We start from the raw sequence: 13,110 nt of genomic DNA on the forward strand, positions 1-13,110 counted from the left end.
CTCCTTCCTATCACCTTTCCAAGAAATGTCTCTGAAGGGCTTTGAGGCAGCTCAGTGGGTAAAGACACGTAACCACCGAGCTTGTTGACCTGACCTCCATCTCTGGGACCTGTGCGAGGGCAGTAGAAAGCTGACCCCACAAGTTATCCTCTAACCTCCACACGTGAATAGTCGTGTGTGCATACACAAATAGATACAAAGATGTGATTACCCAGGAAGGTTTTGTGTACTTTTCCCAATAAAAAAGGAACAGTAAGTCACCAAATGTTTTCTCTTACCTGTATTTAAATTGGTTCTTACCTACACATCTTTAAAAAAAAAAATGAACCAATTAAGAAATAACTTTTAAAGGCAAAAGAAAGGGTCTCAGTTCTTATAGATACAGGTAAAGTGCTGTATGTATATCTTTTTCAGAAAACATTATTTCAAGATGGCTAAAGCTATTTGTGAAAGCCCCAGTATTATCATTTAAATGATATCTGTATTTGCCAGATTTATTTAAAGATCTGAAATTTATATCTACCATAGGATAGTTTGTTTTCTCTTAAACTGTTCTGATTCCAGGGTTACCGGTAGTACAGTGGCATTTTTAAAGCTTTGTTTTGTTACAGTGCTGAGAGTGAATCTGACTTGTGTGTGCAAAGCAAGTGCTCACCTTCTCGTGTTATATATTCTTGGCTTTTAACCCCTTTAAGAACTCACTTAAAAGTGGTGATACATGTATCTTATAAATCATTTGGCCTTGCAGGAAGGCAAAAAGAACATAGTTATCACCTGAAAGCCTATGTAGAGTAACTTCTGACATTTGACCTTCTGATTTATTTCTAAGAATAAACAGACACACAAATAACCACAGTTAATGGGTTGAAATTATGATTATAAGCATTTGATGCTCTTCCAGAGGACCTGGGTTCAATTCCCAGAACCTACATGGTGTCTCAGAACTGGCTGTAACTCTACTTTCAGGGGATCTAATGCCTTCTTCCGGCTTCTGTATGCATCGGATATGCGTGCATGTGGTATACAGACATACATGCAGATAAAAACACACATATAAAATAAATCTTACTTACACAGTTAAAGTGTGATATGTGTGCAATTTTTTGTTTGATACTTAGTTTTTAACATTGCATCCTAGGCATCTTTCTGCATCATTAAAGTTCTCAAGCAATTAAATGTGATATTTATATAATATATATAATCTGCTGAGAATTGACTATTCCAATAACTTGTTTTCATTTACAGTATGCTGTGCCTAATTTGAAAACCAGAAAGGTTTAACTTTGAAGCTCATTTTATTTTTATATTTACACTTATATGATGTATGTGAGTCTATATAGATATGTGCATGTAGGGGTGGATGATCCTAGAGACCAGAAGAAGGCGTAGGAACCCTTGAGGCTAGAATTATAGTTGGTTGTGAGCCCCCTGATGTTGGTGTGAGAGTAAGCTCCAGTCTTCTGCAAGTGCAGCAAGCACTTTCACCCCCTGAGCCGTCTCTCTAGCCCTGAAGCTTATTTTAAAAGTTGGCTCTATTTGTAACTTACTCTAATTCGTACAACTATGTAGGTTTCTTACTTTGTTTTTAAAGATGAAGTAGGTTTTTTTTCCATAGTCCATTAACCTAAAAATGGTTTTTTTCTTTAATTTCAGAATTCCATACGACATAATCTGTCACTGAACAAATGTTTCCTTAAAGTGCCTCGATCCAAGGATGATCCCGGAAAGGTAGGACATTTTCTTAAATTGAAGTGATATGTCTCTTGGCACATGAATCAAGACCTTAATCTCGTTCATTTATCAGGTGTTTTTGTGAAACAGCAAGAACTCCTGCCCACCCTGACTTAGGTGATATGTGTTAAGGATCAGCTCTTTTTATTTTTTATTTTAATTAATTAATTTATTTATTGAGACAGGGCCTCTCTGTATATCCCTGACTATGCTGGAATTCACAGAGATCCACCCTGCCTCTGTCTCTGCCTCTTGACAGCTGAGATTAAACACTTTGCCCCACCCCCACCCCCCAACTTGAGAGCTCCTTTAAAGTGGTAAAGAAGCCAGTTAGAGAGCTGGGTGTGGGAGGTCAGAGGCAGGCAGACCTCTGAGTTCCTGGTAAGCCTGGTGTACAAAGTGAGTCCAGGCTACACAGAAACCTTGTCTTAGGGAGGGGTAGGAAGAAGCCAGCTCTAGCTAGAGCTTGTCTTGTTTTTGCTTGGTTTTCTTAGTGTTATGTGTGGAATCAAACCTCATGATGAGCTGCTTGTCCAGAGCTACAGTGGCTGGCAGTTACTATCTGGGGTGGAACTGTGTTCTAATGAAATAAAAGTTAATTTCTTCCCCACCCTCATAGTTGTTTATTACCTTCGGTTAGCATTATAGTTTCAGTATTTTATCCAGGGACTCCCCCAGTTTTGTTTGAGTAGCTGTACATACAATCAGTTCTTTTCTAAAGCTTACATTGCTAGGTTGGATCATACTTGGTTGTCTCCATAAGTTGCTTGTTTGGGACTGTGAGACACTTGTGCCTGTTGGCAAGATAACATTCTTACTTGAGTGTTAGGTATCTGTTCTTTGTTAGAAAATGTCCTTTTCAATTGCACTGTCATTTCAGTTGTAGTTTTAGCTCATTCATGGCTTACTGTGAAGAACATCTTTAAGTTTCCTAAGCATGTCTTTCACATGGTCCTGTACAGTTCTTTTCCTCTCTTCCTTTTTTTTTGCCCTATTAATGCTTATCCCTTGATTGGTTTTCTGTCACTGTAGCCACTGTCAGGTTACCTTAGCTCCTACCTCGTCTCTTTTAGGGCTTGCTGCCTCTCTTCACAGGATCTTTCACAGAGCAGCCTGCAGTCTTTCAGAAACGGCTGACTCCACACCCTGTCATCACTCTTCATTGGTACATACGTAGTCTGAATTTTTGAGGATGAGGAGCAGGTATATCATGCTCACTGGTGAGGCCTGAGTTGCTTGCACCGAGATCAGTGCCAGGGAAGAGGCACCACTAAGCCACTGAGGGTAAAGATGGAGAGCTATACATTTATTTCTTGAGTCCCACACTCACAAGCAGTGATGTTTCATGGCACTTTCAAGGATTTGCTTTCCCAGAGGTTTTCATTAAGATTGAATAGATTATTATAATAGTCTTACTTTTTACTTTTCATTCATACTTGTAACTCCAGCATTGTGAATAAGAATTGATAATGAAAAAATTTTCCTTTGAAATAGGCTGTTTTAAAAAGAACTAGTTACTTCCCCCTCCTCCTCCTTCTCCTCCTCCTCCTCCTCCTCCTTCTTTTGATTTTTTTTTTCCCAAGACAGGGTTTCTCTGTGTATCTTTGACTGTCTTAGACTAGCTTTGTAGACCAGGCTGGCCTCAAACTTGCAGCAATCTGCTTGCCTCTGCTTCCCAAGTACTGGGATTAAAGGCGTGTGCCACTGTGCCTGGCTAGTTTGGTACTTTTTAATATCCTTCATTTAAAATATTTTTTTTAAAGGGCAGGGTCTTAATGTATAGCTCTGGCTGACCTAGAACTTGATATGTAGATCAGTCTGGCTGCAAACTTATAAAGCTCTGCCTACATCTGCCTTCTTTCATGAATGCTAGGTTTTAAAATCTTGTATGACCACAACCCAGCAATTTTTGTGTGTATGACTTGGGTTGAAAATTATTTTTAAAAGACAAATAATTTAAAATCTATAATGGTACTAACTAGATTTTATAAACATTTGATTCTGATTTAACTTAATAAAAATTTTGCTTGTTTTTGTGTTTTGAGATACATAGGGTCACACTTTGTAGCTCTGCTGGCCTAATGTTTACTATGAAGACAGGATGGCCTTGAACTTGTAGCAGGCCTCTGCTCCCTAGTGCTACAATTGCAAGCATGTGCCATCATGCCTAGTTCTAATATTAAAAGGGAATAAGCAAAATTAATACCTGATTTCTAACTATATTTAATGTAACTAGATTGTAAACAGTTGAAAGGTCATTAAATACTTGGATGCCAGTTTTATTTTCTTTTGTACAGAAGATAAAACTCTTCTTTAATTAAATAGTATCCTGGAATAAGGTTGATGTTAAAAGCACAGGGTTCATTTTGAAATTATCTTTTGGAGCTAGGTTTATCTCATTATGTTTTTAAAGCACAAAGGGACTAGAAAAATGGTTCCATTGTCCAACACATTCAGGGGACCTGAGTTCAGTTCCCAGCACCACCTGCATTAGGTAGGTCAAACCTACCCCATAACTCTAGCTTCAGAAGGTCTAACAGCCTCTTCTGGCCTCTAGGGCACCTACACTCATGTGCACAAGCCTGTACATAGACATACACATACACAAGTTAAAAAGACTCTTTTTAAAAAATTAGTTGAACACTGAGGTATGAGCTTTCAGCTTTTGCCATTTGTTCTAGTTTTAACATTTTGTATTCATCAAATCTACCATTGTTCTCATTAATTTATTTAATCTTACAAACTAGGTTAATAATAATACAGTTGCTTTCTGTTGGGATCCCAGAGCTGGGTTTGAGTAGTAGCCATTGTTCTTAGTGATTATGGTTAGTAGTTGATGTTGTGAACTTGATCTTATATATAAGTAATACATTCCTGTGAATAAAGTTACTTTTATTTACTACTTAGAGTTTATTATTTAATATGCTTGGGTATTTCGTCTGTGTATAACTCTGTTTTCTACATGTGTGCCTGGTACCCCAGAGACCAGAAGAGGTTGTTGGATTTCTTGTAATTGTAGTTACAGACGGTTGTGAGCTTCCATGTTGGTGCTGGGAAGATTGACTGGGTCCTCTTTAAGAGCAGCCAGTGCTTTTAACCTCTGAACCATCTTTCCCATCCTTTATGATATTAGAATGAAAATTTACGTTAGAAGAAAACAAAATGTCTTGGAAACTTTAATGTTACCCCACTTTATAGAAGAGATAATTAGGACCAAGGTACTCTTTGTTCACGTTCAGTTTGGAATTAGAGACAAGCTATTCTGGTCGTACTTACTTATCAGTTGCAGAAGACTAGAATAAAGTAATTTAAGGAGAATACTTCAGGAAGATCTTCAACTAGCTCTTCAGTTTATCATTACAAATGTCTCTTTCCAGCCCCTAGTTCCACTCCTTCCTTCCTTCTTCCTTCCTTCCTTCCTTCCTTCCTGTTTTTGTTTGTGTTTGTTTGTTTGTTTGAGACAGGGTTTCTCTGTGTAGCTTTGGCTGTAGTAGACTTGCTTTGTAGACCTGGCTGGCCTCAAACTCACAGAGATCTGCCTGCATTTGCCTCCCTGAGTGTTGGGATTACAGGTATGTGCCAATGTGCCTGGCCCACTCAGTTTGTTGACTTGAGTTTTTTAGGTCATTTAATGTCAGAGGCATTATTTTTGTGGCATCAGAACTTTCTCTCTGTGTTGTTCCCCTTTCCCAGTAACCTGTACAGCCAACACAGACCCTTAGAATGAACGCTGAACAAGTTGGAGTCACTTGGTTTCCTGGTTTGTAGCTGAGTGTTTTCTCTATCATACCTATCTTCCTTGAGATGCCAACATTTTGGTTAAGTTTGGGTATTTATAAGTTGGTTTTGTTTTGTTTTATATTCCAGTATTTCCTGGTACTTAGGAAGCTTTTCCAACCCACCCTCACCACAGTGGGAGAAAACCATTGAGCCAGGGTGGGGTAGGAGTTTTGGCTTGGGGTATGAGATGGAGTTTTTCATCTCTTAGAATCTTGTTAGCTCTGGTCTTGGCTCATTAGGCCAATGAGGTAGGAGTAACTGACATAACATCTTTTCCCTGTGTTTCATGGCATGGATTCCTGTTCACTGCGATAGCAAAGAGGTATAAAGACCAATCTAGACGTGCAGCGCTTGCTGAACTACTTGTTTTGTCATGCAGGTTGTCCAAAAGCCCTTCATAGTTGGTATCTTCTTATGTACTTTGATGGCCTGAAGTCTGTTTTCTCTATTCTCTGAAATAGTTTTAAGTTTTAAAGAGCTATATTTTTTACTGGTTTTATTTTTTAAGAAACACAACAAAGTAAAATTTATTTGCCCCCGTAATTATTCTTTTTGGGAGAACATAATTTTTTTTTGTCTTCTCTGAGTTGGAGTCTTTTATCCAGGTCTATATGTCTTGTATTTTTTGCTTAAACAATTTCCCCCTGTGTATGAATATTTTGCTTGCTCAGTGTACTATGCTTGTGCCTAGTGCTCAAGGAAGCCAGAAATGGGCATCAGTTCCCCTGGGACTGAAGTTTCATGTAGTGAGAATTTCGTTTTTGTTTTTTAAACACAGAAATGTTAATGTGAATATGTTTTTGTTCTAATCCCAGGTGTGGGATATGGGGCTGCTTCAGATTGTCCACAGCAGCTGGTGTGTGGTTTGCCTTGTGCTCTGTCAGGTGTGTGACTTTGCCAGCTGCAGTTTCTACAAGTGTTTGACTTTGGAATTCTGGGGACTCTTGAGAGGGTATGTGAATGCTAGGGCCCCCAGAGGAGCTTTGGTGGCAACTATCACAACACAGTTTAACTCTTCTTTATTTCAGAGGAATGTTTTGGGGGGAATAGGATGTTGATGTAGATTACTGTTATTTATTGATAATGACACTTGGGACATCTTATTTTAAAAAAAAGATTTAGAGAAACTATAAAGACTTGAGAACGTAAAATAGAACATTAAGAGTTTAACAGTTTTGCAAGAGTCAAGTATTTATCCCAAAGAAGGAAGACAAAAGTACACTTTTAACACTAGTCTTAATGTACATGCCTGTGGTTTTTGTATAAAGCCTGAGAGAAAATAGGACAAAGGAATAACTGAGAGTTTGGTACGATAAAAATAAAGATATTGTATTTATTGGAGTAAGTAAAAACAATTGTACAAGGTGCTTTAGAGTTTGCTGTTTTGACATATATGAGTAGACTTAGTGGTTTAAATCACTATAGCTAAGAGCCCCAGTTGCCATCTTGGTGTAGGACATAATCAAGTTTAGTTGAAGGAGCAGTTTGAACAAAGATCAGGTGAATCAGTAATTAAAGGACTTAATAACAAGGTCCAAAAGTAGAGAAATGGACCGGTGCTACTGAGTGAATGTCAAGGCAAAGGTCAGTTATGAATGTCAGATCAGTCATTAGACACACTAAGATGTGAAAGCAAAGCATAGCTGGGCGTGGTGGCATGTGTACTTAAATTCCACTTAGGCTATCGGCTCTGTTTTTTAACAATTAGATTTTATTATATAATTTAATAATCTTATACAAGAGGGAAAAAGGGTTAAAAAGAAACAAGAGTAAACCTTTTGATATTTGTTTTATGGGACGGATCTCTAGGTGTTTCTGCCTGTAAACTGGTCTGGCCGGTAAATTGGTGGGTTGTTTGTTTGTTTGTTTGTTTGATTTATGTGTAAAAGAACAATGAAAAAACAGAGAATTCCCTCTAGGTATAAAGCAGGAAAGAGTTTTCTAATGGTAGTTGCGATTTTGTTGATACCCTGAAACAGCATTTTTGTGTTTTTGAGTTTTGAATCTTTTCTCATAGCAGTACAAGTTACAGAACCCATTAGCTCCCACATTGGGCACCACTTGTTGGCTCTGTTTTTTAACAATTAGACTTTATTTTATATTCTTACAATTTTTTACAAGAGGTGGAAAGGATTAAAAGGAAACAAGAGTAAACCTTCCAGTATGGGACAGATCAGAACCCCAGGTGTTTCTGGCCTGTAAACTGGTCTGGTGGTCTGGCCAGTAAATTGTGTGTGTGTGTGTGTGTGTGTGTGTGTGTGTGTGTGTGTGTGTGTGTGTGTGTGTGTTTAATGTGTGGTTTTGTTTTAAAAACTGTAGTCTCCTCCTCTCTCCTCCACCAGCTTTTCTCTCAGGCGTGTAATGGCTGGTCTGGGTCAAAATCCCTACCCCCCCTTCGATATCCAATTAAAAACACAATAGTCCAGCCAAAGTCCCCTGGTCCACTTCCTAAATTCCAAACCCAGGATGGCTCCGGCCAGTTTATCACAATGTATCTGTGGTGTTTCTAAGAGACAAAGCCCTCCAAGATTGCTTTCACCTAAAACAAAGTTTACAATCCTTTGCACAGGAGGCTGAGGCCACCCTGAGCTAGGAAGTGAGATGCTTTGTTTAAACAACAATAAAAGGCTGGAGAGATTTCCTGTTCTTGCAAGGGACCCAAGCTTAAATTTGTAAGCACTCTCATCTGGTGGTTCAGTTCACAATTGTCCATTAAATAATTCCAAGTCCAGGGTATCCAGCGTTCCCCTCTGGCCTCCTTGGGCAACCTCTGGCATTTATATATATACAAAAATAAAATAAAATCTTTGAAAATCAAATGCCAGAGTTTGATAATAGGTATTCCAGTGATTTGAAAGACTCATGAAATAGTTTCTGTCCCAACACTGCAGCGTGCTTCTTCTCAGCTGGTTTTATTTATACATGCCATATAACATTTCTGTTATTGTGCTCCCTCTTTCTAGATTTAACCATTGTATAAAATATTTATCTGAAAGTAAAATTTTATACCTATAAATGATGATCCTTTTGGTCTCCAATTCTAGAAAATTTTAGGCATGTATAGCGTAACCATTGTGATGAAGATGTATTTTGTTCTGTCGGAAGTTAGGCTCCCTTTTCTGCCCCTAGCAATTACTAGTATGTTTTCTGTTTCTTGGGATTTTGCCTTTTCCAGATCAGTATATAATAGGACTCATACAGTAAATAGTCTTTTGAGTTGGCTTTCTTTCATTTAGCATGATGCATTTGAGATTCATCCGTGTAATAAGCAAAACAGTTTGTTCCATCTTTTTTTTTGGGGGGGGGGCAAGGGATCTGAGACAGGATTTCTCTGTGTAGCTTTGGCTGTCCTGAACTCCCTTTTTAGACCAGGCTGGCCTTGAACTGTCTCTCCCTCCTGAGTGCTGGGATTACAGGCATGCTCCGCCCAGCTAGTTTGTTCCATCTTACTGCATGTACTCCATCCTATGGGTTTCCCACACAACATGGCCATTGAAGGCTTTGAGAGTTGTTGCTATTAGATCATTAGATTCCTTTCTTTTAGGCTTACTCTAAATAGTGGTATTTTTGAGATAAAAAAAAAAAACCAAAACAGCTAATAGTTATATTAAGCTGCTGTTTTAGTGGCTTACGTATTAAAGATAGGTGAACTGGGTGTCTCTTACATTCAGAATGATACAGTAAAACATATTCAACTATAAAAATTCTAAAATAATTAAATTAGGGTATTGATGAAAGAAAAACAGTATAATACTTTTACATATGTTTAACATTTAGAGAAGTCATTTATTAAATCAAAATAGTAATTAAATATTTTAAATCTATTAATTTAGGAATCAATTATTTACCTGTCCTTTTAGGTGTCATTTACTTAATTTGATAATTAATGCATTTAAAAGTGATGAAATCTGCATTTGTTCCACAAGAATGTTCCAGGAACCTAAGTTGTTTATATATTCATTTACTCAGCCAGCCAAGCAGTCTGCCTTGATCATTAATAGTCTCCTTTGTATTTGAAGAGAGTAAGTGGCTCTGGTGCTGAAAGTAAACACATCCGACAAAAAGATGATGTTGTTGATTACATTGAAGCAATGAGAATAAACCAGACTCAAACTGGCAAGTATAGTTGCTTTTTATATGGGACATACAGATTGTAGTAGCATCCTAAGATTCTGTGGGGAAGAAAGATGGCTACATGTAAACTGTGAATGGGAGAGAAAGATTACGATGTGATATGAAATATAGACGTCAGGGAAGAAAAGGAGTCTGGTATCATTTCTGAAGTCCTTGAAAATAGGTGCGCATTGAGATAAAATATGGATTTAGACATTGAGATTTGCTAGCTAGTTGGGATAGGAATTGCTTTCTCTGGAATATAAAGTTATTACTGTTTCTACCTAATCAGATAGTGACATGTTTATTAAAAGTATTTTCAACCTGAAGCTTGTTAAAGAAAGGCCACATTACTGTGTGATAAAGCAGAGTACTTTGAATTAGTAGAAGAGAATATAAAGAGAATTGTAATGAGAATAAAGTTATTTAAATTACTTGTTGATCTTTGAGATACCTTTATTTTTTCTGTTTTTTGTTTTTTGTTTTGTTTTGTTTTAGTTTGTTAAATCTTTTTAAATAGAAGCTACTTCTGGTCAAGCTGGCCCAGAACTTGAGTCAGCCCTCCTGCCTCAGACTCTCCCAGGTGCTGGAATTATAAGCATGAGCCACTACATTTGCTGTTTTGTTTTTAAGAAATCTTCATTTTTCCTGGTATATGGATTAACTATTTCATTTAGCACACCCTGAAGTTTGTAGTGGATTGAATTTTGGAAACTGTAGTTAGTGAAAGCTGTGGAATCCCAGTTGGTGACATTTGGGACTATAAACATTAAGCTTTTGTGTTCTCTCAGGCTGGGTGTGGTGTAGGATGTGTGTGCGAGGGTGCTTACTGTATAAGTGGTGTTTCCTATGACTTGATAGTTACATTTTGTATAGTACTTAGTAGAGCCCAGAGCTCTTTGACATGACTAATGTTGATTCTAGATGAAATCTGCTCAAACCCGGCCTTAGATGGTGATCTTTGAGTTTTTCATAGTTTTTTTTTTTTCTTTTCATAAAAGGGAGCTTGTAGAAATGTCCTTGTCAGGCACATGAGTGTACATGCTTTCTCACTTGGCAGGACTGGCAGCTCTTCACCATTGGTTGTTTATTACTAAGTCATGTTCTATTTTATGAATATATAAAGATGGCTTGTCCATTTATTTGTTGGTAGACAATTTGAGGTTTTTTCAGTTTGGGACTGTTATTAAAAAGAAATTACTAAGCTGGACGTGGTGGCACTTGCCTTTCATCCCAGCACTCAGGAGGCAGAGGCAGATGGATAGCGGCGGGGCCAGCCTGGTCTATAGAGTAAGTCCAGGACAGCCAAGACTACACAAAGAAACCTTGTCTCAAAAAACAAAAAACTACTAGGAAATTCATCTACGTGTTTTCTTTGAGTCCTCTTAACTACTGAGTGGAAGGATTGCTGGGTCACAGGGTCAGTGGGAGATGGTACTCATCCTTTTTTCCTTGTGGCTGTGCTACTTTAATTTCTCACAGCAATGCCAGAGACTTCCCATTAGTAGTTCATCGTTAGGGATGGTTTTAACTTTGAACGGGAAGCAGTATCTCACCATAATATTGATTTGTCCAGTCTTAATCACCACTGATTTTTAAAAAGCATCTTTTCATAGACTTGCTCATATTTTTTCTGAAGGTTCTCTAAAGTCTTTTTAAAAATGTTTGCTGGCATATTCTTTTATATATTTTATTGAGTTCTTATACCTCTGTCTCCCTTCCAACTCTTATTCCACGCTAATCCCTTCCAGCCCCCCAACACTAGGCAGGAGAGAAAGAAGGTTAGAGGGAAGCTACTTCCTGCTGATGAGGGGCATACAGTTCCTTGAGGCAGGGGTGACTTCGCAGACAGGGTATCCCCAACTTCTTGTCAAACAGGAGCAACGGGAAGCAGCAGATGCCTTCCTTGGAACGCCCCAACCGCTCCTGCTCCTCTCTGGGCTCTAGAATTTATTCCCTCTCCAGAGTCCCCATACTAAATTAGCTGCAGCTGGCAAAAGCACCCCTGCTAATGCATGAGGCAAATCATAATCACCCACTGTGAAGCAGCCTTTTATCCCGTACCTGGGATTAAAAACAAACACATAGTCACAAAACATAACTGGGTTCTTTAAGAAACCAAAGCTCTCACTACAGTTATCATTACTGAGTGAGCATGTGTGCGTGTGTGTTATGATATATGCTGGGTCAAGGCATTCAGTATGTGTGACAAACATGCTCTCATTGAATTGCATGTCTCAGCACCCACGTTGGACAGCTCACTACCATTTGTAAATCAAGTCTAGTCCTCGGGTATCTGATACCCTACTCTGGTCTCTGTGAGCTGCATACACATGGCACACATACATGTGCACATAAACTAAAATAAATCTCTAAGAAAGAACTCTAGTGGCTAGCATAGTCTAAAGGAAAGCTAGCATTCACGTAGAAATTAGGAGACAGGAATTCATTCAGGCAATACCACTGACTTTGTTTTCTGACAGTGAGTTTGCTATGTCATACATAACTAGTATTAGATTAGAGGTCTATAATTCCTTTTACTCTACCTTAGTTACTGTTTTATTGATGTGAAGACCATGACCAAGGCAACTCTTACAAAATGAAGCATTTAATTGGGGGCTTGGTTTAGTTTTAGAGGGTTGGTCCATGATCATCATGGTAGGAAGCAGTCAGGCACGACACTGGAACAGTAGCTGAGAGCTTTACGTCCTTATCTGCTGTGAAACCTCAAAGCTCACCTCCAATGACACACCTCCTCCAGCAAAGCTGTACCTCCTAATCCTTCCAGAACAAGAGCCTGTGGGCCTGTTGTCGTTGAAACCACCGTACCCCTCCTTGCAAATACATACTTTGTTTAGATATGATTTGTATACTATTCCCTTTTGTTTTGCATCATAAAACCTGGTAGTTTCAGCATATTGTAAAGCTGAATTCTAGGACATTTCCATTTCATCACCTTGAAAAGTACAACAGTTTCCATTAATGCTCTCCCCCCTCCCCCTTTCCTCCCGTTTTAAGCTCCTGGCAACCATTTGTTTATTTTCTGTAATATGAATTTTCTTAGTCTGAATAGGCCATACAAAATATTTCAAGGTTGTTTTCTACTGTTCTTTATTATTTGTAATTTTTTTTTATAAAATAACATGTAAGACTTTATAATATTACTTTTTCTGGATACATTTGGAAGTAAAGTTGTGGTAATTGGTTCATAGTTTGGCCATATCAACGATCTGAATAAAGATTATGGATCAGTACATGATCTTATTGTAACTTACGACTATCAAAAAAATTTTTTTGGTCTAACTCAGATCTGCCTACTGAGTGCTGAGATTAAAGGTGTGCACCACCACACCCAGCTTGATTATCAAAATATTAAAGTATGTCTGTTAGAAATCAACATGGTTTGTTGCTCAGAATAATCTCCTGGTCAGCATGCTTAGAAAGATGAGAGCAGTATTGATATGACTAAAGTAAAATTTGAAAATA

The 13,110-nt window shown here is 38.1% G+C and overlaps 1 protein-coding gene across 4 annotated transcripts in view; it reads left to right on the forward strand.

The window, feature by feature from the left end:
• FOXJ3 (forkhead box J3) overlaps positions 1-13,110 on the forward strand; it is a 95,078-nt gene that overhangs the window by 49,495 nt on the left and 32,473 nt on the right. For all 4 annotated transcript variants that reach the window (XM_084785085.1, XM_084785082.1, XM_084785083.1 and 1 more), the window contains exon 4: positions 1,654-1,728. In XM_084785085.1, coding sequence (XP_084641211.1) covers positions 1,654-1,728 — 75 coding nt within the window. The remainder of the gene's footprint in view (positions 1-1,653; positions 1,729-13,110) is intronic.

This window comes from Acomys minous, assembly GCF_964271855.1.
Source record: "Acomys minous genome assembly, chromosome: 6".
Classification (NCBI taxonomy): Eukaryota; Metazoa; Chordata; class Mammalia; order Rodentia; family Muridae; genus Acomys; species Acomys minous.